Source organism: Trachypithecus francoisi, unplaced genomic scaffold (assembly GCF_009764315.1).
Source record: "Trachypithecus francoisi isolate TF-2019V2 unplaced genomic scaffold, Tfra_2.0 Lachesis_group8, whole genome shotgun sequence".
Taxonomy (NCBI): domain Eukaryota; kingdom Metazoa; phylum Chordata; class Mammalia; order Primates; family Cercopithecidae; genus Trachypithecus; species Trachypithecus francoisi.
In genome coordinates this window covers 55,901,359-55,927,438 of record NW_022681473.1, presented here as the reverse complement: position 1 = coordinate 55,927,438, position 26,080 = coordinate 55,901,359, and the positions used below count along the sequence as shown (strand labels likewise).

Below are 26,080 nucleotides of genomic sequence, written 5' to 3'. Positions count from 1 at the left end.
GCAACAAGAGCGAAACTCCATCTGAAAAAATAAAAATAAATAAATTTTTTTTTTTTTATGAGACAGAGCCTTACTCTGTCACCCAGACTGGAGTGCAGTGGCGTGATCTCAGCTCACTGCAAGCTCTGCCTCCCAGGTTCATGCCATTCTCCTGCCTCAGCCTCTTGAGTAGCCAGGACTACAGGTGCCTGCCACCACGTCTGGCTAATTGTTTGTATTTTTAGTAGAGACGGGGTTTCACTGTGTTAGCCAGGATGGTCTTGATCTCCTGACCTCGTGATCCACCCGTCTCGGCCTCCCAAAGTGCTGGGATTACAGGCGTGAGCCACCGCACTTGGCCCTTTTTTTTTTTTTTGGAGATGGAGTCTTGTTCTTGTTACCCAGGCTGGAGTGCAGTGGCACAGTCTCAGCCCACCGCAACTTCTGCCTCCCGGGTTCAAGCGATTCTCCTACCTCAGGCTCCCGAGTAGCTGGGATTAGGTGCCTGCTGCCACAACTGGCTAATGTTGTATTTTTAGTAGAGACAGAGTTTCACCATGTTGGCCAGGCTGGTCTGGAACTCCTAATCTCATGATCTGCCCGCCTCGGCCTCCCAAAGTGCTGGGATCACAAGCATGAGCCACCATGTCCAGCCTATTTATTTATATTTATTTTTTGAGACAGGATCTTGCTCTGTCACCCAGGCTGGAGTGCAGTAGCACCATCGTGGCTCATGGCAGCCTCTCCCTCCTGGGCTCAAGCAACACTCCCACTTCAGCCTCCCAAGTAGCTGAGACTATAGGGATGTGCCACTATGCCCAACTGTTTTTGTATTTTTTGTAGAGACAAGGTTTCACTGTATTGCCCAAGCTTGTTTTTAATTTTTTCAGAGCCAAGGCCTTGCTGTGTTGCCCAGGCTGGAGTGCAGTGGACTCTGCTGCACTACATAGTACACTACAGCTTAGAACTCTTCGCCTCAAGCAGCCTCCTCCTTTCTGAGCCTCCCATGTGGGTGGGACTGCAGACATGTGCTACCACACCTGGCCTAATTTTACTTTTGTTCTCTCCACTATAATTTTAAGTTTCATGAGGTCATGACTTATTATTTTTTGTTATTGTTATTCCTTAATTTGCCAGTAATAGGCTTTATGACTTACTGTTATAATACTAGTAAATAGCAATATGGGCTTTAGCTCTTTTATTTATTTTTAAAAATTCACTATTATTTTTATGGCAGGGTCTCACTCTGTTGACCAGGCTAGAGCGCAGTGGCACGATCTTGGCTCACTGCAGCCTCCAATCCCGGGTTCAAGCGATTTTCAGGCCTCAGCCCCTTGAGTAGCTGAGACTTAAGGTGCGTACCACCATACCTGGCTAATTTTAGTATTTATTTATTTATTTATTTTTTAATTGTTTTTTGAGACGGCGTCTCGCTCTGTTGCCCAGGCTGGAGTGCAGTGGCCGGATCTCAGCTCACTGCAAGCTCCGCCTCCCGGGTTTACGCCATTCTCCTGCCTCAGCCTCCCGAGTAGCTGGGACCACAGGCGCCCGCCACCTCGCCCGGCTATTTTTTTTGTATTTTTTAGTAGAGACGGGGTTTCACTGTGTTAGCCAGGATGGTCTTGATCTCCTGACCTCGTGATCCACCCGTCTCGGCCTCCCAAAGTGCTGGGATTACAGGCTTGAGCCACCGCGCCCGGCCTAATTTTAGTATTTTTAGTAGAGACGGGGTTTCGCCACGTTGCCCAGGCCGATCTGGAACTCCTGACCTCGAGTGATCCACCCACCTTGACCTCCCAAAGTGTTGAGATTACAGGCATGAGCCACTGCACCAGCCGGCATTTTTAAATATAATGCCAGGAAGATACTTATGAAATACTCATTCCGAAGGATAATTCCCAGTCTGGTTCATGTAACAGCAAATGTCTGTGTGCTAGGCACTGAGCTAAGTAGTTAGATGCAGAGAAATTCATGATCACTTTCTTTCTAGAGCTCCATAATCACTATGTCACTGGCCCTTACAATACATGTGGTCAGTACTATAATAAAACTATATGTAAAGTTTGGATAAGGAAACTATTGGATCTGATTTTGGCTAAGGTGGATATGATCTTGGCGTCAATAGTCTCTCCCCTGTTGTATTTGCAGCCAAGAAAAATGCTGTAAGTAGAATTAGAGGGTTTACCCAGAAGACATTTAAACTCTTAGTTCCTAAGCTCAATATTTTATATAATGGTTATATATATATATATACCTTTTTTTCTTTCAGTGGAGTTTCGCTCTTTTTGCCCAGGCTGGCGTGCATTGGTGCCATCTGGCTCACTGCAACCTCTGCTCCTGGGTTCAAGCAATTCTCCTGCCTCAGCCTCCTGAGTAGCTGGGATTAAAGGCATGTACCACCACACCCGGCTAATTTTTGTGTTTTTAGTAGAGATGGGATTTCACCATGTTGGTCAGGCTGGTCTTGAACTCCTCACTGCAGGTGATTTACCCGCCTCGGCCACCCAAAGTGCTGGGATTACAGGCGTGAGTCACTGTGCCTAGCCTAATTTTATATTTTTAGTAGACATGGGGTTTCACCATGTTGGCTCAGTTGGTCTCGAACTCCTGACCTCAGATGATCCGTCCGTCTTGGCCTCCCAAAGTGCTGGGATTATAGGCCTGAGCCACCATGCTCGGCCTAATGGTTTTATGTATATAGGCAGCAGGGCTACTTTCTCACATGCTTTATATGAAAAAGTGAACTTGCTTTTGATAAGTTTCTTGATATTTTGGGGTTTTTTTTTGTTTTTTTTTTTTAAACTCACACTATCCTGGCTCACTTTTGGGATTGTCACAGACGGTTAACTATTACTGCTGTATGTGATATACCTTACTTATAAATGGTTCATTTGCTTTCATTTTATTAAAAGTATTTAATTAATGAAAATCTTAGGTCTGGAGAAGTGTAAAACAATGGCATATTTGTAGGATAATTTGGAATGTTTAGAAATAAAGCAATAAAAGAAGACCAGAGTAGCCTGTAGTTTAGATAACATTCCTTCACCAGGAATATTTTAAAGTTACTGTTCTGAATTTGGGAGAAGGAAAGTCCCTGGATACTTTGGCTCTTAGATAGCAAGTTATTCAGTGACGTAGCTTGTTAAAGATCTGAAAGAGGCTGGGCGCAGTGGCTCACACCTGTAATCCTAACACTTTGGAAGGTAAAAGCAGGGAGAAGATCACTCGAGTTCAGGAGTTCGAGACCAGCCTGGGCAACATAGGGAGACCCTGTCACTACGAAAAAATTCTTGTAGTGACATGAGCCATGGCACCCGGCTGCTAAACAATTTCTAATAAAAAAGTTGTTTTTTTTTTTTTTTTCAAGTTCCTAGTTGGAGACCAGGTGTGGTGGCTCACGCCTGTAATCCAGCACTTTGGGAGGCCGAAGTGGGCGGATCATGAAGTCAGGAGTTCGAGACAAGCCTGGTCAACATAGTGAAACCCTGTCTCTAAAAATACGAAAAATTTAGCCGGGCGTGGTGGTGGGTGCCTGTAATCCCAGCTACGTGGGAGACTGAGGCAGGAGAATCGCTTGAACCTAGGAGGCGGAGGTGCAGTGAGCCAAGATCCCGTCATTGCATTCTAGCCCAGGCAAGTGCGAGACTGTCTCAAAAAAAGAAAAATAAAATTAAAGTTCCGGCTGGGTGTGGTGGCGCACACCTGTAATCCCAGCACTTTGGGAGCCTGAGGCGGGTGGATCACAAGGTCAGGATCGAGACCATCCTGGCTAACATGGTGAAACCCCATTTCTACTAAAAATACAGAAAATTAGCTGGGCATGGTGGTAGGCGCCTGTAGTTCCAGCTACTCAGGGGGCTGAGGCAGGAGAATAGCATGAACCTGGGAGGCAGAGCTTGCAGTGAGCAGAGATCACGCCACTGTACTCCAGCCTGGCAACACAGTGGGACTCCATCTTAAAAAAAAAAACAACAACATAAAACTTCCTAGTTGGAAAGCATAAAAATAATATTGTAAAATATTGTGACGGGATTTCACACTGTTACCCAGGCTGGAGTGCAGTAGTATGAACATGGCTCACAGCAGCCTTGACTCTCCTGGGATCAAGCTATCCTCCTGCCTCAGCCTCCCAACTAGCTGGGACTACAGGCGTGCACCACCATGCCTGGCTAAGTTTTTGATTTTTTGTAGAGATGAGGTCTTTGTTGCCCAGCCTTGTCTCCCAAAGTGCTAGAATTACAGGTGTGAGCCACTGCACCTGACATATTACTGTTTTTTAACAAAGGCAGGGGGACACAGTGAAGAGCCTTAGCCTTGTCCTGAGTCTATGACTGTAATGACTTAACCTCACTGTGCCTCATATTTCATGTAGCCAAAGTAGATGTCATATTTGCCTTTGTCAAATTCTTTATTTTTATTTTTTTTATTTTTTTTCTGAGATGGAGTTTCGCTCTTGTTGCCCAGGCTGGAGTGCAATGGCGCAATCTCAGCTCACCACAACCTCCGCCTCCCGGATTCAGGTGATTCTCCTGCCTCAGCCTCTTGAGTAGCTGGGATTACAGATATGCACCACCACGTCTGGCTAATTTTGTATTTTTAGCAGATACGGGGTTTCTCCATGTTGGTAGGCTGGTCTCGAACTCCCAACCTCAGGTGATCTGCCCACCTCTGCCTCCCAAAGTGCTGGGATTACAGGTGTGAGCCACTGTGCCCAGCTTGTCAAATGCTTTAATAACAACAAAGGTTAGAAGTTCCTTCGTTCTTGAAATTACCTGGTTGTATTTTATGTAAAAATCTGATATCACAGCATTCTTCCACCTCCTATGTTCCTTAAAAATGGTCTGAAATATAGTAGCTAATTGAAAGTCTCTTTGGTTATATTTCAGTGGAGAGAAATAATACAAAATTACAGTTTTGGCCGGGTTCGGTGGCTCAGGCCTGTAATCCCAGCACTTTGGGAGGCCAAGGTGAGTGGATCTCAGGATCACCTGAGATCGGGGGTTGCCTGGCCAACATGGCAAAACCCTGTCTCTACTAAAAATACAAAAATCAGCTGGGCGTGGTGTTGCGTGCCTATAATCCCAGCTACTCAGGAGGCTGAGGCACGAGAACCGCTTGAACCTGGGAGGCAGCGGCTGAAGTGAGCCGAGATTGCTCCACTGCACTCCAGCCTGGGCGACAGAGCAAGACTCTTGTCTCCAAAAAAAAAAAAAAAGGTACAGGTTTGAAGAGTAAGTTTTAAAAGATATTGACATTAGCGATTACATTGGAAAATGTGGGTCTAGAGGGAAAACTGATTTTGAAGACATGCATTACATACAGGGTGTCTAGTTTGAGGAGCTGGTAAACATCAAGTAGAAAAAGTCTAGCAGGCCATTGGAATGTGGAGCTGAAGTTAAAGAGAGAAAGCAGCAATGGAAAAGTGATATTCTTCTGCAGGCAGGTAATTATAGTAGTATGATCCAAAGGTATGAGATGGACTAGAGGGCTAAACTTTCAACCATGTCTATTTTGAGTACTTTGAGAAACATCTGAAAAAGCAAACTGGGATTTTGTGCATAAAAGTAAGAGAGAAGCCAAGAAAGATAATTTTAAGAAGGTTGTTGTGGTTAGTGGTTAGTTTCCTTTTTCTCTTTTTTTTTTTTTCTTGAGATGGAGTCTCACTGTTGCCCAAACTGGAGTGTAGTGACACCGTGTCAGCTCACTGCACCCTCCATCTCCTGGGTTCAAGGAGTTCTTCTGCCTTGGCCTCCAGAGTAGCTGGGATAACAGGCAACCACCACCATGTCTGGCTAATTTTTTTATATTTTTGGTAGAGATGGGGTTTCATCACATTGGCCAGGCTGGTCTCAGACTCCTGACGTCAGGTGATCCGCCCTCCTCGGCCTCCCAAAGTGTTGGGATTACAGGTGCGAGCCACCACAACAGGCCTAATTTCCTTTTTTTTTTTTACATAGATTGAAGAAATTCTCTACCAATGAGCATGAATTACTTTGAAAATGAGTAAAAAAGGTTTAGAAAAAAGAAAGGGATGTTGATACTCCTAAATGAGAGAGGTTAAACAAACTGAAGACTTTCTGGGAAAATGCCTTAAACTATTGGTAACCTTCGAAAAGCAATTTCTAATTTTTTTCTTTTTTTTTTCTTTTGTTTTGAGACAGTCTCTCTCTGTCTCCCAGCTGTAGTGCAGTGGCATGATCTCAGCTCGCTGCAACCTCTGCCTCCCAGGTTCAAGCGATTCTCCTGCCTCAGCCTCCCAAGTAACTGGGACTACAAGTGTACGCCACCATGCCCAGCTAATTTTGTATTTTTAGAGACGGGTTCCACCATGTTGGCCAGGATGGTCTCCATCTCTTGACCTTGTGATCCGCCCCCCTCAGCCTCCCAAAGTGCTGGGATTACAGGCGTGAGCCACCGCACCTGGCCCTACCAATTCATTTTTATCTTTCACTGTTCAAAGTCTTTTCTCCGATTTCTGAGTTTACGTCCCTTAGGTTCTAACTTGAAATTTTACTTATTAGTCCAATTGGAATTAAACTCCCGACATAACTTCATACTGATCTTTTTTCTTCATAGTGTCTGGCACATTATCAGTACTAGTAAGAAGAATGGAGTTGGGTTTGTTGAAGAATTTTGATGAGATGAATTAAGGGTGACTATTGAAATTATCTGGATTGATGACAGATAATGAGAAGGTTCAAAGATGTGTAGGAAGGTGGTTTTGTGTTATGGTTAGGAGCTTTTAAAAGTAGAGTATTAGGAGGTTTAGCCCTAATTAATGATGTATAATGACTCATTTGGTGCTTCAGTTCTATGTTAGAATCCAGGAGCTTGAGAAGGGGACTACTGGGCATATAATTAGGGGCAGTATCCAGAGGTTACATTTATATTTTGACTCATGTAAAAGATCTATTGTAGCATCTTCTGAGGCCTGTATTGATGTTTGCCAAATTGTTGACAATAATATCATAATTGCCCAAATTTTAGAGGGTTTTTGTGATAAAGATTGATGCTAGTGATATTTTTAATTTAGCTTATTTTTATTTTTTGAGATGGAGTTTCACTCTTTCACCCAGGCTAGAGTGCAGTGGTGCGATCTTGACTCACTGCAACCTTCGCCTCCCAGGTTCAAGCCATTCTCCAGCCTCAGCCTCCTGAGTAGCTGGGATTACAGGCACCCTCCCCCACCATGCCCAGCTAATTATGTTTGTTGGAGATGGGGTTTCACCATGTTGGCCAGGCAGGTCTCGAACTCCCGACTTTGTTGTCTGTCCGCCTCGGCCTCCCAAAGTGCTGGGATTACAGGTGTGAGCCACCACATCTGGCCCTCATTTGTTACCTTCTTTGGGAGAGTACAAGTCTTCCTGTCTTAGGAATTTCAGGTGGGTAGAAATGTGTATGGGACAGCTAGATAGATGTTCCTGGTTGAGATTGCCTGTGCTATATGTCCCCGCTAGCAGAAATATCTTTTCTTTCTTATTCTTACTCTAGCTTAGTTGTATGAAAGTTATAAAGTTATTTTTTTTTTCAAACAAAAATGTTTTTCCTTGTGTTTTGTACAAAAATGGGGGTGGGAGGTAGTGCGGTGGTGCTGGTGGCAATGGCGTCCACGGGGCTAGAAGTGGGTGGTGACACGGTCTGTCTCCAGCAAGTTGTCCAGGATTATGTCGGGCGTGGTGCCAATCTTCTTCGCCAGCTCACTGTGCTCCATGGTGCTCAGGTACAGGTAGCAGTTGAGCAGCTCTCCATCCAGCATGTTGCGCACGGCATTCTGGAGGGTGTTTTTTTGTTTGTTTGTTTGTTTGGTTGAGACGGAGTCTGGCTCTCTTCCCCAGGCTGAAGTGCAATGGCGCAATCTCGGTTCACTGCAACCTCTGCCTTCCAGGTTCTAGCGATTCTCCTGCCTCAGCCTCCCAAGTAGCTAGGATTACAGGCAGCCACCACCGCGTCTGGCTAATTTTTGTATTTTTTTTTTTTTTTAAATAAAGATGGGGTTTTACGATGTTGGTCAGGCTGGTCTCGAATTCCTGACCTCAGGTGATCCATCCGTCTTAGCCTCCCAAAGTACTGGGATTACAGGCGTGAGACACCACGCCTGGCTGAAAGTTATGTGTTTTTTAATCAATCGCACTTTTAAAATTTATACTTAACATGTTTTCGAAGGTAATTAATGAGGTTAATAAAGTGATGAGTGTTGGGCTGGGCGTGGTGGCTCACCGCTATAATCCCAGAACTTTGGGAGGCTGAGCTGGGCGGACCACTTGAGGTCAGGAGCTGGAGACCAGCCTGGCCAACATGGCGAAAACCCATCTCTACTAAAAATACAAAAATTAGCTGGGCGTAGCAGCACATACCCCTATAATCCCAACTGCTCAGGAAACTGAGGCAGGAGAGTCATTTCAACCTGGGAGGTGGAGGTTGCTGTGAGCCGACATTGCGCCACTGCACTCCAGCCTGGGAGACAAAGCAAGACTCCATCTCAAAAAAAAAAATGTTAAGTGCTTATTTTCGTAGTTCAGTGTTGTCGATTTAACTCTTCACACATTTAAAGTATGCAATACAGTGGCTTTTAGTATGTTCACAGTTGTACAGCCATCACCCAGTCTTTAAAACATTTCCATGACCCGACAAAGAAAATTCATTATCTTACCAATCACTCCCCATTCCATCTCCGACCCCCATCCTAGCCCTAGGCAACAATCCTATTTTCTGTCTATATAGATTTGTGTATTCCAGACATTTCATGTATTTGGAATCATACAATATGTAGTCTTTTGTGACTGGCTTCTTTCATACAGCATTATGTTTTCAAAGTTGATGCATTGTTGTAGCATGTAACAGTACTTCATTTTTTTAAATTGCCAAATAGCATTCTGTTGTGTGTATCAATAAGACATTTTACTTTCATTTGTTGATGGGCATACAGGTTGTTTCCACTTTTAGAGTATTATGAGTAATGCTGTTGTGAAAGTTGGGTAAAAATAGTCTTGATTTTGTTTTTTTAAGTTAAATCTGGGTAACCAGCACCCAGACCAAGACACATACAACATTTTCATTGGCCTAGAAAGTTTCCTTGATAGAAAGTTTCCTATTCAATACTGTTCCTCCTCCCAAGTTATTATTTTTCTGACTTCTATTTCTATAGATTAGATTTGCCTGCCTTAATGCACATAATGTAGCTGTACATCTGTCAAGCAACAAAAACAGTGGTGGTTTTTGTTGTTGTTTAGAGTTGAGGTCTTGCTTTGTTGCCCAGGGTGGAGTGGAGTGTTGTGATCATAGCTTACTGTAGCCTCGAACTACAAATGCATGCTTCCACTCCCAGCTATTATAATTTTTAGGCTGGGCGCGGTGGATCATGAGGTCAGAAGTTCAAGACCAGCCGGGCCAAGATGGTGAAACCCCGTCTCTAAAAATACAAAAAAAAATTTAGCCGGGCATGGTGGCAGGTGCCTGTAATCCCAGCTACTCGGGAGGCTAAGGCAGGAGAATCACTTGAACTCGGAGGGTAGAAGTTGCAGTGAGCTGAGATAACGGCCACTGCACTCCAGCCTGGGCGACAGAGCGAGACTCCGTCTCAAAAAAAAAAAAAAAAATTTTCTGTAGAGGTAGTGTCTTGCTATGTTGCTCAGGCTGGTCTTGAACTCATGACGTTGGGTGATCCTCCTGCATCAGCCTCCCAAAGCACTGGGATTACAGGTGTGAGCCACTGTGCTGGGCAGTTTTTGTTGTTCCAACATAGCTCCCAAACATAAACCAACAGCTTAATCTGGGGTTCTAATCATATAAAGTAGCCTGTTTCAAATTAAGGAAAAACTTCAATGTTGGGAGCTAAAGAGAGGTTGTATACACAAAACCATATATGTGTGCTTTATGGGCAGTTTAAGGAACTAAAGGGTAACTTGGCTATATATCGATTTACACCTGCCTGATGTTAGAGCGTACTCTAAGGAAGGTGAGATCCTACTGAATATGGACATATAAAGGATATATCCATATCAAGACATATTTGTTATGTCTTGATATTTGCTAAGATATTTTCTGTGTTTTGTTTGTTTTTTGAGACAGAGTCTTGCTCTGTCACCCAGGCTGCAGTGCAGTGGCGTGATCTCGGCTCACTGCAACCTCCACCTCCTGGGTTCAAGCAATTCTCCTGCCTCAGCCTCCCAAGAGGCTGAGACTACAGGTGTGTGCCACCACACCCGGCTAATTTTTATATTTTTAATAGAGACAGGGCTTTACCATGTTGGTTGGGCTGGTCTTGAACTCCTGACCACATGAGCCACCGTGCACCTGTGTTGTTCTATACGCTCCTTATAGCCATCCTGTGAAGTAGATTTTATTATTCTTAATTTGTTATTGAGACTTAGATTTACTGCATCAACTTGTTGAAGGCTTAGCATTCTAGGAAGTGGCATCACCTAGATTTACAACCAAGACTATCTAATTGCAGCAGTTCATTCCAGGAATTCATGATTTGATGCAGGAGATAAGATATATACTGTAATGTAAATGGTCTGAAAAGTGCCCTAGTAGTGTGGATAGTAATGTCCTTCGGGCTCATCCGTCTGTCCCTTAAATGTAAAAACCTTTCTCACTCTATACTCACCCTAGGCAATCACATCTTCCAAGGCATTTATTTCTTGGCTCTTCCAATTCATTCAGTGAATTTTTTTGAATAGCTTAAATGCCAAGTGTCATATGAAGAACTGGGGATGTAAACAGTATAGTCCTTACTCAGTGGGGCTTAGAGTCTAATAGGAGAAACAGGCATAAGAACCATCTACAAATATAGTACACAAATATGTAATAAGCATTATGAAGGAAAATAATGGTTATGAGAGCAATAGGGATCCCTGCTTTAGCTTGAGTGATCAGGCAGAAAAGGCTTCTCTAAGGAAATAATGTTTAAGCAGTGATCCAAACAATGTGAAACTGTGAACCAGTTAACTGGTGGAGCATGCAAGAGAAGGATATTGTAGGTAGAAAGACACAGTATGCACAAAGACTCTGAAATGAAGTAATGTGTTTCTTTTTGCTTTTATTATTTTTTAATTGATACATCATAATTGTATAATACATATCTATGGGGTACAGTGGTATTTTAGTACATGTATACAACAATATAATGATCAAATCAGGGTAATTAGCATATTCATCTCAAATGTGTATCATTTCTTTGGGCTAGGAATATTGGAAATCTGCTCTTCTAGCTATTTGAAAATATACAATAAATTATTGTATGGTTACCCTACAGTGCTATAGAACACTAGAACCTACTAGTTCTATCTGGCTGTGATTTTGTATCTGTTAAATATGTTTCTTTCTTGGTGAAAGCACCTAAAGGCTGGTAGGTGGGGCAGTGAGGAGAGCATGTTGAGAAAGTTTTTAAAAATGAAGCTGAAGGCCAGGCGCGGTGGCTCAAGCCTGTAATCCCAGCACTTTGGGAGGCCGAGACGGGCGGATCACGAGGTCAGATCATCGAGACCATCCTGGCTAACCCGGTGAAACCCCGTCTCTACTAAAAATACAAAAAAACTAGCCGGGCGAGGTGGCGGGCGCCTGTAGTCCCAGCTACTCAGGAGGCTGAGGCAGGAGAATGGCGTGAACCCGGGAGGTGGAGCTTGCAGTGAGCTGAGATCCCGCCACTGCACTGCAGCCTGGGCGACAGAGCGAGACTCCGTCTCAAAAAAAAAAAAAAAAAAAATGAGGCTGAAGAAAATGGCAGGGACAAGATGTCTTCATGTAGGACCTTGGAAGGTGCAGTAGAAAGCTTGTTAAAAGGTTTGTTTAAAGGGGATTGATTTATAATTTTAAAAGATCTTTGGCTGCTAAATGGAGAATGATTGGGGGCACAAATAGTTAAATTAAGAGGGATGATAGTCACTTGGACTAGGTTGGTGTTCATGGGAATGGAGAAAGTGGATACATTTTAAAGAAGGATTTTGGATATAGAATTGACAGGACTTGATATATTAAATTGGGTTGATGAAGAGGAAAGTGGTGAGGATTACTGTGAGGATAGTGATGAGAGGTTGGAAGAAATGGTACAGGGAAGTAGAGTAATAATTTTGAGGGGAAAATTATGCTTTGTAAAGGTAGTGATTGGATGAGATCATCTGGGAAGAAGAAAGATGGCCTATGACCAAGTCCTGGTGAATTCTAGCATTTATAGATTAAACAGGATGAGAAATCAGTAAAGGAGCCTGAGAAAGAGACCAGAAAAAATGGTATGCTGAATGGCATAGGTGGAAGGGTGTTTAAGTAAAGTGATAGTGGTTGGTAGTCTTCACATCTAGAGTAGTGAAAAGGGTCAATACCTCGCTTTCATCCACCTAACTCCTTCTGTTCCGGTCTTCTGTATTAGGAGATCCTCCTTTTGATTCTTCCATACTGCTACTTCTTCCATTACACACTTTTCCTTTGGTAACTATGAGGGATTGGTTCCAGGACCCCCACGAATACCAAAATTCATGGATGCTGAAGTCCCTTATATGGTGTAGTATTTGCTTATAACCCGTGCACATCCCCCTGAACACTTTAAATCATTTCTAGATTGCTTTTAATACCCAATACAATGTAAGTGCTATGTAAATAGTTGCTGTACTTGTATTATTAAGTTTGTATTATTTTTATTGTATTTTTTTGTTGTTGTTGTTGTTGAGGCGGAGTCTCGCTCTATCGCCCAGGCTGGAGTGCAGTGGCCAGATCTCAGCTCACTGCAAGCTCCGCCTCCCGGGTTTACGCCATTCTCCTGCCTCAGCCTCCTGAGTAGCTGGGACTACAGGCGCCCGCCACCTCGCCCAGCTAGTTTTTTTTTTTTTTTTAGTAGAGACGGGGTTTCACCTTGTTAGCCAGGATGGTCTCGATCTCCTGACCTCGTGATCTGCCCGTCTCGGCCTCCCAAAGTGCTAGGGTTACAGGCTTGAGCCACCGAGCCCGGCCTATTGTATTGTTATTTAAAAATTTTTCCCCCAAATATTTTTCATCTGTGGTTGGTTGAATTCATGGATTTGGAACCCACAGGTATGGGGGCGCCGACTGTATTTTATTGCAATTATATCCTATTGTACTTTATTGCAATTATCTATTTGATTATCTTGCGTTTCTTGACAACACTGTAAGTTGCTATGAGGTCATAGAGCCTGGTTGTCATATTCAACCCTGTAGTCTCAGCTCCTGGCATAATGTCTTATATCACAAACACCTAAATAAGTAATTTTTGGAGTGATTGAAAGAATAAAGTCTAGATTCTAACGTGAAATAATTTTTTATATTCAATGGAAAATTTTTTTTTTTTTTTGAGACCGAGTCTCGCTCTTTTGCCTAGGCTGGAGTAAAGTGGCGCTATCTCGGCTTACCGCAATCTCTGCCCCCCGGGTTCAAGCCATTCTTGTGCCTCAGCTTCCTGAGTAGCTGGGATTACAGGTGCCTGCCACCAAGCCTGGCTAATTTTTGTATTTTTAATAGAGACGGGGTTTCGCCATGTTGGCCAGGCTGGTCTCGAACTCCTGACCTCAGGTGATCCACCTGCCTCGGCCTCCCAAAGTGTTAGAATTACAGGCATGAGCCACCATGCCTGGCTTTTTTTTTTTTTTCCCGAGACACAGTCTCGCTCTGTCGCCCAGGCTGGAGTACAGTAGCGGGATCTCAGCTCACTGCAACCTCTGCATCCTGGGTTCAAGTGACTCTCCTGCCTCATCCTCCTGAGTAGCTGGGATTACAGGCATGCGCCACCACAGTCGGCTAATTTTTGTATTTTTATTAGAGACAGTGTTCCACCATGTTGGCCAGGCTAGGCTTGAACTCAAGTGATCCACCCACTGTGGCTTCCCAAAGTGCTGGGATTACAGGCATGATCCTCCGCACCCGGCCTGATTTTTGTATTTTTAGTAGAGATGGTGTTTCACCTCGTTGGCTAGGCTGGTCTTGAACTCCTGGCCTCAAGTGATCCAGCCACCTCAGCCTTCCAGAGTGCTGGGATTTCAGACGTAAGCCACTGCACCCAGTCTTTGTGTGGTTTTTTTTGTTTTTTTTTTCCCCTTTTTTTCTTGAGACAGAGCCTCTGTCACCCAGGCTGGATAGAGTACAGTGGCCTTATCTTGGCTCGATGGAACCTCTGCCTCTGGGGTTCAAGCCATTCTCACACTTCAACCTCCCACGTAGCTGGGATTACAGGCATGAACCTGGCTAATTTTTATATTTTTAGTAGAGACGGGGTTTCACCATTTTGGTCAGGCTGGTCTCGAACTTCTGGACTCAGGTGATCTGCCCGCCTCAACCTCCCAAAGTGCTGGGATTACAGGCATGAGCCACTGCACCCAGCTGGAAAATTCTCTATAAGAATGTGTTTGCAGAATGGGGTAAAGTCTGTAAGAAGATACTGAAATAGCTGGGAACGGGTGGCTCATGCATGCTTGTAATCCCAGCACTTTGGGAGGCCGAGGCGGGTGGATCACCTGCAGTCAGAAGTTTGAGACCAGCCTGGCCAACATGGTGAAACCCCATCTCTACTAAAAAAACAAAAAATTAGCTGGACGTGCTGTAATCCCAGCTACTCTGGAGGCTGAGGCAGGAGAATCGCTTGAACCTGGTAGGCGGAGGTTGCAGTGAGCCGAGATTGCACCGTTGCACTCCAGCCTGGGTGATAAAAGTGAAATTCCGTCTCAAAAAACAAACAAAAGAATATACTAAAATACAGATCAGAATATTGTTCATGTGAACATGGAGCTAAAAGATGACATTGTAAGTGGTGGTTATATTGAGACAAAGGAGAATGAAACTGAGAAAATATACAAGAAGAGATTTAACTTGAATGTTCATTTTAAAAAGATTGTTTTGCCCATCATTTCAAGATAAAATGTTCAGTTCTTTAACTGAGAAGCAGGCTAGGTGTGGTGGCTCATGCCTGTGATCCCAGCACTTTAGGAGACTAAGGCAGGAGCTCTTGAGCCTAGCCCAGCAGTTTAGGACCAGCCTGGGCAACATAGCGAGACCTGATCTCTAACAACAACAAAGCAAACAAAAAATTAAAAAAAAAAAAATCAGAAGCAAATATGACAAATTTAGGAATATGTAACCTTTTTGTACTGTTAGTGAAAGTGATCCAGGTGTATAATGTAAAAAGTGGAAAATTTAAAAAATTTAAAATGTGGGAAATTCTATTGCATATTCATATAAATGTATTTATTACATTATGATCATATAGTCTGTATTCTTTTATTGTATGTTCAAAGCTATTGATTTTTAACTTTCTTTTCAAATGTAACATGTATCCACAAAGGTGGTCATAAAGGTACAGTTTTCACAAACTGAGCACACTTGTATAAAACAGCAGTCATATCAAGAAATAACACTATCGCCACCTTGGAAACTACCCCCAAACTATTCATTGCAGTCCGCCCACCTCGGCCTCCCGGAGCCACCATGCCTGGACCAAACTGTTCATTTTTATTGATTTCATATGTGTCTGGCCATTTAATGAAATGTTTCTATGGAGAAATTACTTGAAAGAGGAAACAAGTATCACAGAGGATATTGTTATTGAGCTGCTGTCACCAGTGTAGGTTAAGAATGCTAGTTGGAGGGCCTGGCATGGTGGCTCACGCCTGTAATCCCAACACTTAGGGAGGCCAAGGCGGCAGATCACACAGTCAGGAGTTCGAGACCAGCCTGGCCAATATGGTGAAACCCTGTCTCTATTAAAAATACAAAAATTAGCCAAGCATAGTGGTGCACACCTGTAGCCCCATCCACTTGGGAGGCTGAGGCAGAAGAATCGCTTGAACCCAGGAGGCGGAGGTTGTAGCAAGCCGAGATCATGCCACTGCACTCCAGCCGCGGCAACAGAGCGAGACTCTGTCTCAAAAAAAAAAAAGAATGCTCGCTGGGGGTCAGACGCAACGACTCACACCTGTAACCCCAGTACTTTCGGAGGTCGAGGAGGGTGGATAACGAGGTCAGGAGTTCGAGACCAGCCTGGCCAATATGGTGAAACTCCAACTCTACTAAAAATATAAAACATTAGGGCCGGGCACAGTGGCTCACACCTGTAATCCCTGCACTTTGGGAGGACAAGGCAGGCAGATCACAAGGTCAGGAGTTCGAGACCAGCCTGGCCAATACAGTGAAACCCCATCTCTACTAAAAAAATACAAAAAATTAGCTGGGCATGGTGGCACTAGTTCCAGCTACTCAGGAGGCTGAGGCAGGAGAATCGCTTGAACCCAGGAGGTGGAGGTTGCAGCGAGCTCAGATTGCGCCACTCCACTCTGGCCTTGGGGCGGCAGAGTGAGACTCTGTCTCAAAAAACAACAACAAAAAAATTAGCCAGGTGTGGTCGTGCGCACCTGTAGTCTCAGCTACTCAGGAGGCTAAGACAGGAGAATCGCTTGAACCTGGGAGGCAAAGGTTGCAGTGAGCTGAGATTGCGTCACTGCACTCCAGCCTGGGTGAGAGTCAGACTCCGTCTCAAAAATTAAAGAAAAAAGAATGCTAGTCGAGATAAATGGGAAGTGCAGTGGTATACAGGCAAATGCAGACATCCAAAAAGTTTTAGGAATTAAGTCATTAAATTCCTTAAAGTTCAGTATAAGGGAGTGATGAGAAATAAGGCTGGAACCAGTTATGAAGAGCCTTTTGTGTGAGCCAAGCAATGGAAATGTATTGAAGCCTCTTTGATCTGTTATTTTAAAGTACACTTATTTGCAGAAATGTAAAATGGACTTTTTTTCTTCGTAGGCACACAAGTCTCTGAATTTTGTCTCAACACTGCTCCAGATTACTATGTCGGAACAGCTGGATTTACCTGTGAGACAGGCAGGCAAGTTTCCTAAATTATTTTGAGTGTATGTAATCTATTGTTTAAAAGGTTCATAATCAAACAGCAGAAGTATCTTGGGATGGCCATTTGGCAATTTTTCCCCCCAGGTAATTTACCTTCAGTGTTTACAGCTAACATCAGGTACCTTGATATCTGGTGGCAGAGTTTAAAGGAATAATTTTATATTTAGTTGAATTAAAAAAGAAGCTTCAAATAGAAATTGATGGGGTTTATTAAAAGGTTCTATGTATTTTTAGAGTCCTTCCCTGATGAGTGATTCAAACAAGACTCAAACTTGTTTGTTTATATAGTCATCTCTTAACACCTTTTTGCTTTTATCACTTTAACAGTTTAAAAAAAAAAGTATTATGCTATTTTTAGTTCCTGTTCAACATATTGAGCCACTTCCCTCAGTATCAAGTAGTCTGAAAATGTGGCATACGTTTCTGAATATTATGTTAATCTGTAAAAAATAATGGAATTTACATTTTAAATTTCTTTTCTTTTTTTTTTTTTTTCTTTTGAGATAGTCTCACCCTGTCGTCCAGGCTGGAGTCAGCAGTGCGAATTCGGGTCACTGCAACCTCTGCCTCCCAGGTTCAAGCGATTCTTCTGCCTTAGTCTCCCGAGTAGCTGGGATTACAGGCGTGAGCCACCACGCCTAGCCTTTTCATTTCTTCTTAATTTATTTGCAGATGTAATAATTTTGTTATGGGAAATATAAAGTACCAATAATTTCATCATTCTAGAAAAACATATTACATTTTTGCGTTATTTCTTGCTGTTCTTTTCCCCTGTACCTATTTTGTTGAAAATTTTGTTGGGGCCGTGTGCGGTGGCGCAGCCTGTAATCCCACCACTTTGGGAGGCCGAGGCGGTGGATCACGAGGTCAGGAGATAGTGACCATCCTGGCTAACACGGTGAAACCCGTCTCCACTAAAAATACAAAAAATTGGCGGGCACCTGTAGTCCCAGCTACTTGGGAGGCTGAGGGAGGAGAATGGCGTGAACCCGGGAGGCGGAGCTTGCAGTGAGCCTAGATCGCGCCATTGCACTCCAGCCTGGGTGACAGAGTGAGACTCCGCCTCAAAAAAAAAATTGTTTTCCTTGTTTCACTTAATGTTGTATACTAAGCATTTCCCTTTTCTTTACGTAGTTCCAGTCTTCAGATTCTTTTTTTTGAGACGAAGTCTCGCTCTGTCTCCCAGGCTGGAGTGCAGTGGTGAGGTCTCCGCTCACTGCAAGCTCTGCCTCCCGGATTCACACCATTCTCTTGCCTCAGCCTCCCAAGTAGCTAGGACTACAGGTGACCGCCACCACGCCCGGCTAATTTTTTGTATTTTTTAGTGGAGATGGGGTTTCACCGTGTTTGCCAGGATGGTCACTGTTTCAATTTTTAGAAATAGAATTTAGTCTCAGGTCTGTTTTGTTAACAGTGTATTTTCTTTTTTTTTTGAGAAGGAGTCTAGCTCTGTCACCCAGGCTGGAGTGAAGTGGCCGGATCCCAGCTCACTGCAAGCTCCGCCTCCCGGGTTTACGCCATTCTCCTGCCTCAGCCTCCTGAGTAGCTGGGACTACAGGTGCCGGCCACCTCGCCCAGCTAGTTTTTTTTTTTTTTTTTTTTTTTTTTAGTAGAAACGGGGTTTCACCGCGTTAGCCAGGATGGTCTCGATCTCCTGACCTCGTGATCCGCCCGTCTCGGCCTCCCAAAGTGGTGGGATTACAGGCTTGAGCCACCGCGCCCGGCCAACAGTGTATTTTCATTTTCAGTGCCTAAAATGTTGCCTAGTACAGTGTAGGTACTCAGGAAATAAATTAATTTAAATTGTTTATCACTGTAAATTAATTAATTAAATATCCTGGACTTTGCTAGGCAGATAGGATTCATTTTTTTTTTTTTTAGACAAACTGGCTATAATGCCCAAGCTAGAATTCAGTAGCTCCATCTTGACTCACTGCAATCTCTGCCTCCCAGGCTCAAGCTATCCTCCCACCTCAGCCTCCTGAGTAGCTGGGACTATAGACAGCACCACCATGCCCCACTAACTGTATTTTTTTGTAGAGATGGGGTCCTGCCCTATTGTCCAGGCTGGTCTCAAAACGTGAGCTCAAGCGATCTGCCTGCCTGGGCCTTCCAAAGTTCTAGGTTTATGGGCGTGAGCCACCATTCCTGGCCATGACTTTTTTAAAAGCAAACATTTTTGTGTAAGTGACTGAACTCCCAGGTCAGCAGTAAATCTTTTTGAAAATATTTCTAAATTTAATAGAAAAGGGTAATAATTTTTATTGTCTCCTTCCCTTTCCTTTCCTTTCCTTCCTTCCTTCCTTCCTTCCTTCCTTCCTTCCCTCCCTCCTTCCCTCCTTCCCTCCTTCCCTCCTTCCCTCCTTCCCTTCCTCTCTTCCCTCCTTCCCTTCCTCCATTTCCTTTCTTCCTCAGGGTCTTGATCCTTGCCCAGGCTGGGGTGCAGTGACTCAGTTATAGCTCACTGAATCTCCAAACTCCTGGGCTCAAGTAATCTTTCTGTTTTAGCGTCCCAAACATCTGGGGCTACAGGCATGTGTCACTACACCCATCTTAATTATTTTATTTTTTAGAGATGGAGTCTCACTATGTTGCTGAGGCTGGTCTTTTTTTTTTTTGGTAGAGACGGGGTCTCCCTGTCTTGCCCAGGCTGGTTTCAGCTTCCAAAGTATTGAGATTTACAGGCCTTAGTCTCCACGCCTAGCCTCTAGGCTGGTCTTGAATTCCTGGCCTCAAGTGATCCTCTCGCCTGAGCCTCCCAAAGTGCTGGGATCAAAGACATGAGCCGCTGTGCCTGGTCTTGTTTCTTTTTTATATATATTCAAGTCTCATTTATCTTTTACTAGTAAAGTTTACATTTTCCCATTTTTAGATAAGAATCTGCCTTTAGATCCAAAATTTTACTATGCAGTTAAGTGGCCTTTAGGAGTGAGTGATATTAATAAATTCTAGAGACTTGGTTATGTGTATTAGAAAAATAAATTACACTAGGAAATTGTTTTAGTGTGTACACAATTGGAAGCAGTTAAACTCTGGAATTGGTCAAAAAATTTAAAATATCACTAATTTAAAAATTATATATTTGGGGCCAGCCATGGTGGCTCACACCTGTAATCCCAGCACTTTGGAAGGCCAAGGAAGGTGGATCATTTGAAGTAAGGAGTTCAAGACCAGCCTGGTCAACATGGTGAAACCCTGTCTCTACTAAAAATACAAAAAAATTAGCCAGGTGGTAGTGGCATGCACCTGTAATCTCAGCTACTGGGGAGGTGGAGGCAGAAGAATTGCTTGAACCTGGAAGATGGAGGTTGTGCTGAGCCGAGATTATGCCATTGTACTCCAGTCTGGGCAACAGACTTGAGACCCTCTCTCAGAAAAGAAAAAAAAAATTATGTTCTTGGAATAATTGAATGAGATTCTGTAGTGCATGGCATATGGTGGTTTCATCTGCTAGATTTCGAATGATTAGTTCATTCTGTCTTTGCTAGAGTATCTATTCTGGCTAGAGTAGACTGAATCATGAGATCCTTACAGTGCAGTACCAAGTTCTGTTTTGTTGGGGCAAAAAATGTTTATCATTCCAAATCACATAAGCATATATATCCCATTCTTTACTCAGAATGGAAATATTCAGAGATTGCATCCAGAGACATTAGGACTGTTGTGTGGTCTTAATGTTGGTCTCTGTTCTGTTTTGGAGAAAAAGAACCAAAATTCTGTAGTAGTAATAACCTGGATTTTGTTGGTCCTATTTGACTCTTTATCGTAGGTGTAGTTTATCTTAAAATGTTGGCTCACGCCTATAATCCCAGCACTTTGGGAGGCCAGAGCGGGCAGATCACAAGGTCAGGAGATCGACACCATCCTGGCCAACATGGTGAAAACCCGTCTCTACTAAAAATACAAAAATTAGCTAGGCATGGTGGTGCATGTCTGTTATCCCAGCTACTCGGGAGGCTGAGGCAAGGAGAATCGCTTGAACCAGGGAGTCAGAGGTTGCAGTGAGCCAAGATCGCACTACTGCACTCCAGCCTGGCGACAGAGCGAGACTCCGTCTCATAAAAATACCTTGTTGAGGCCGGGCGCGGTGGCTCAAGCCTGTAATCCCAGCACTTTGGGAGGCCGAGGCGGGCGGATCACGAGGTCTGCAGATTGAGACCATCCTGGCTGATACGGTGAAACAAAAAACTAGCCGGGCGTGGTGGCGGGCACCTGTAGTCCCAGCTGCTCGGGAGGCTGAGGCAGGAGAATGGCATAAACCCTGGAGGCGGAGCTTGCAGGGAGCTGAGATCTGGCCACTTCACTCCAGCCTGGGCGACAGAGCGAGACTCCGTTTCAAAAAAAAAAAATACTTCGTTGAGGGGTATTTTAATATATAGTCTTAATCTATTTGAAATACTGTAAGATCAAATATTTAATTCCTAAATTAAAGCAAACTAGAATATAAAAATCCCAGTTCTGTCGGTTATCCTTGTTCAAATAAGTACAGGACTCGAGATAAGAATTGCTAATTAGAGACGATCCAGTGTTTTGCAGAATTTAAGAATTAATTTTGGACAGTTTCCCTTTACAGTACATCTTACACATTTGTGATTCTGTTGTCCCCCTGTCTCTGAAAGTGCTGGGTAAAAAGCATTGCTAGCAACCTAGATTTTGCCACTTCATCAGTTTGTTAACTTGTCAAATAGCAATGTGCGAAGGTAGCAGTATGATAACTGACGGAAAAATAGTAATCTGTAATTTCTGAACACAGTAAATTCTCCCATAACATAATTTGAATTTGAAGTGGTATGGGATTGAAATACTTAAATTTATAGATTAAGAACCTTTGTATGCTATGATTTTTCTGTGATAAGAATTGGTTTTTTTATTACCTTTGTGTGATGAGTTGTAGAAGCTATGTTGGGGTGTGTATGATGGTTTTGTCTTGAGAGGCTTCATTTAGAAAACTGACTTGATTTAATTTAACTCTCCTATAGAAAACAGGGTAAAAAGTGTTGTGACGTTAAAAAAAACCAGTTTTCTCTGGGGTTATTTGCAGAATTTTCTTACGCTATGTGATTAGTAATAACTTTGTGCATGATTGCTGTAACTGAGTGTTCAATTTGTGCATTATCAACTTTAAAAATAATTTAATGTAGTATTTTGTTAATGAAAGCATAGCTTTACAAACAGTGGTCTGAAAAATACTTTAAGTATGAACACTTAAGGGATTTTCACAGTACTTTCACAGTAAACATTCTTTTGTCAAACTGATCTGTATTTTAGGTGTTATCTATTTGAAAAATATGATAACACAGTATTGGCCTGATCGAGAAACAGCACCAGGGGATATATCCCCTTATACTATTCCAGAAGAAGATCGCCATTGTATTCGAGAAAATATTGTAGAAGCCATTATCCATTCTCCTGAGCTCATCAGGTATGTGTTTTTAAAATTTACCCATTTCTGCAGGGATGTAACTTTCAGGGTTTTTTGTTTTTTGTTTGTTTTTGTTTTTTTGAAATGGACTCCCTCTCTGTGGCCAGGCTGGAGTGCAGTGGCGCGATCCTTGCTCACTGTAACCTCTGCCTCCTGGGTTCAAGCGATTTTCCTGCCTCTCAGCTCCCGAGTAGCTGGGATTACAGGCACACAGCACCACGCCCAGCTAATTTTTGTAGTTTTAGTAGAGACGGGGTTTCACCATGTTGGTGAGGATGGTCTCGATCTCCTGACCTCATGATCCAACTGCCTTGGCCTCACAAAGTGCTGGCATTACAGAGTGAGCCACCACACCCGGCCTGTGTTTTGTTTTTCTGGGGGCTTTTGAGGTCTTTTCAGAACATATAGCCCTGTTTTTTTTTTTTTTTTTTTTGTAGCAGAAAACTTACCCAACAAATGCTATTATAGGAGAATGCCTTAGTCTTTTTTTTTTTTTTTTTTTTTTTTGAGATTGAATCTTGCTCTGTCGCCCAGGCTGGACTGAGGTAGTGCAATCTCGGCTCACTCCTCTGCCTCCCAGGATCAAGCAATCCTCCTGCCTCAGTCTCCCGAGTAGCTGGAATTACAGGCGTGCACCAGCATCCCTGGCTAATTTTTGTATTTTTAGTAGAGACAAGGTTTTACCATGTTGGCCACGCTGGTCTGGAACTCCTGACTTCAAATGATCCACCTGCCTAGGCCTCCCAAACTTCTGGGATTACAGATGTGAGCCACCATGCCTGTCCTGTAATTTATTTTCTTACTACGGTTTGATTACACATTGATGAAACCAAAAACTTCATATAAAACTTGTGGGCCGGGCAGAGTGACCTCAGCACCCTGAGTAACTGGGATTACAAGCATGCACCACCAGGCCCAGCTAGTTTTTGTGTTTTTGGTAGAGATGGGGTTTCACCATGTTGGCCAGGATGGTCTTGATCCCTTGACCTTGTGATCTGCCGCCTGGGCCTCCCAAAGTGCTTTGATTACAGGCGTGAGCCACCACACCTAGCCTAATTGATGTTCTTAAATAATAAAACTTGTTTATTGATGATAGGAATGAAAAATAAAACACCTGTATTTGTAACATTTGTTGGGTTTTGTTTTGCTCAGTGACTTTTCTGAATCATATATATTCTGTGTACATCTAACATCACATGGGGTGTTTTTTTTTGTTTTTTTTTTGTTTTTTTTTTTTTTTGAGACGGAGTCTCGCTCTGTTACCCAGACTGGGGTGCAGTGGCCGGATCTCAGCTCCCTGCAAGCTCCGCCTCCCGGGTTCATGCTATTCTCCTGCCTCAGCCTCCCGAGTAGCTGGGACTACAGATGCCCGCCACCTCGCCCGGCTAGTTTTTTGTATTTTTTTAGTAGAGATGGGGTTTCACCGTGTTAGCCAGGATGGTCTCGATCTCCTGACCTCGTGATCCGCCCGCCTCAGCCTCCCAAAGTGCTGGGATTACAGACTTGAGCCACCGCGCCCGGCCCACATGGGTTATTTTGAAATCAGATTTTGTCTAAATGCTATTTTCCTTTCTATGAGTTAGCAAAATCTTACCTAGTTAGGATTTTTTCCTTACTGTTTATTTTTGGCTTTCAGGGTACAGCTTACTACATGCATTCATCACATCATCAAACATGATTATCCAAGCCGCTGGACTGCCATTGTGGACAAAATTGGCTTTTATCTTCAGTCCGATAACAGTGCTTGTTGGCTAGGAATTCTTCTTTGCCTTTATCAGCTTGTGAAAAATTATGAGTAAGTGTTTCTTTCAATTCCTGTAGAGCTTTGAGAAGTAGGAAAAGTTGGGAAAATTTAAGCCAGTTTGAACATGTGAAATTATCGATAATAAAATTAGTGAATTATATGGTAATTTCAATTTATTATCTTCTTTTTGAAGTAGCATTCTAACTCTGCAGTTTCTTTATTCTATTAAGAAACTCCTTGTGCCCTTTTTTCTTAATCATTGTCTCTTTACCTATTCAAAAACTAAGTTATCTCTAAAGCTGGGCTCCTCAATACATGCTGATAAAAGTCCTTCAGATAAGTTTTCTAAAATGTGAAGGTGATCAGAATACATTGAGGATTAAAGCTCTTTATTACTTGTGGCTTTTTTTCTTTGAGTTTTTATCTCAATTTAGGAACCTCCCTCTGATTCTTTAAGAATTCATTGGAATTTCATGTGATCTTCTTTAATCAGTGTGTTTTGGGGGATTCACACTCACCTATTTCATTGTTGGCATATTTAAGCAGATTATAGTTCATATATGTCATTAGTATTAGGAAAAAAAGATTTTAGGCCAAGTGGTTATTTTAGATCTTGTTTTGGGGATCAGGAAAAAAAGATCTAACCTGGAAAGTTGAAGTATAGCACTGAGAGTGGTAAGCCACATGTTGAAGGAGTTTTTTAAGTCTATAGTTGATAGGCCCTTGAAAAGGTTTGATGGGAAATTATGAGGAAGGCATAAGGAAGAATTTTATACCATGATGGTGACTTTATTGCCAGTCCTAACAGCTACACAGATGCCATTGTGAGCCCTCTAATTCTAGGACTTGTAGTTAGCCTCCAATACCCTCTTTGGGTCCCATCTCAAAGTGACTGATGAACTGCTGCTTTTGTTCTCTGAGCAGGAGAGAAACAATACCATTTACAGCATTGGTACTGGTGTTTTCTTGTGTTCCCACCAGATACCCATCTTCCTGCTAAGGAATGTTCCAGCTGTTACAGTTCTGTTACAGTTTAGTCTGAGTGAGTAAAATTGGAGAGAATAAAAGCAATAAGCTGTCAATATCATTGAGGAGGTTCAAGTCCCTCCTGTCCCATAATCTTAGCAGGAGGGAATATGACAGGGATTTTTTTTTTTTTTTCTTTTTTTTTGAGACAGAATCTCGCTCTGTCACCCAGGCTGGAGTGCAGTGGCCGGATCTCAGCTCCCTGCAAGCTCCGCCTCCCGGGTTTACGCCATTCTCCTGCCTCAGCCTCCTGAGTAGCTGGGACTACAAGCGCCCGCCACCTCGCCCAGCTAGTTTTTTGTATTTTTTAGTAGAGACGGGGTTTCACTGTGTTAGCCAGGATGGTCTCGATATCCTGACCTTGTGATCCGCCGGTCTCGGCCTCCCAAAGTGCTGGGATTACAGGCTTGAGCCACCGCGCCTGGCCATGACAGGGATTTTTAAATGGGAGATACAGGAGGCTGCTACATCATTGGTTCATTTTCAGCCAGTGTTTCGTTGTGAAGCACAAGGTGTTCACAAGGGATCTGTGTGGACTGAAGCAGTTCCAAGAAAATTTATGGAAAAATTGGAATTTGTGGTGGTCCTCAGGAGCATAGATCTCAGGAAATGCTTGTCAGTTGAAGGAACACAAAGAACATATGAAGAGGAAGGCGTGTCACACCATATGGAGTGGTATGAACAAAGAAAGAGACGGAAATGTGAGAACCTGTCTTTAGTGGGTAGTGAGGAGACTGCTTAATGGTATTGATAATTTCCAGTGAGAGGTTGGGAATAATTTTGTACTGGTAAATTGGGACCATGTTAAAGAGGGTTTTGAATGCCAGAATGGGAAATTTGGATGTGATCTTTTAGATACTAAGAACCACTGAAATTTTTTTTTAACAGAATAGTGATAAGACTAGTATTTAAGGATTTTCTGTGAGTATGGTTCTCCAGTTTGACACATCACAGCCTTGTGGTAGTAGAATTTTATTAGTGTCATATTTTCATACTTTCAGGAATGTTCAGGTCTTACAGGGTAGTAATAAGTTTGGTACCGTAATTTTTTACTCATTAGCTTA

At 43.1% G+C, this 26,080-nt stretch overlaps 1 protein-coding gene across 2 annotated transcripts in view; it reads left to right on the top strand.

The window, feature by feature from the left end:
- Positions 1 to 26,080, top strand: part of IPO7 (importin 7) — a 64,590-nt gene that overhangs the window by 3,496 nt on the left and 35,014 nt on the right. The window contains exons 2-4 of one of the 2 annotated variants that reach the window (XM_033208175.1): positions 16,720 to 16,801; positions 22,093 to 22,246; positions 23,883 to 24,041. In XM_033208175.1, the coding sequence (XP_033064066.1) occupies positions 16,720 to 16,801; positions 22,093 to 22,246; positions 23,883 to 24,041 (395 nt within the window). The remainder of the gene's footprint in view (positions 1 to 16,719; positions 16,802 to 22,092; positions 22,247 to 23,882; positions 24,042 to 26,080) is intronic. The other variant, XM_033208176.1, reaches the window with a different exon arrangement.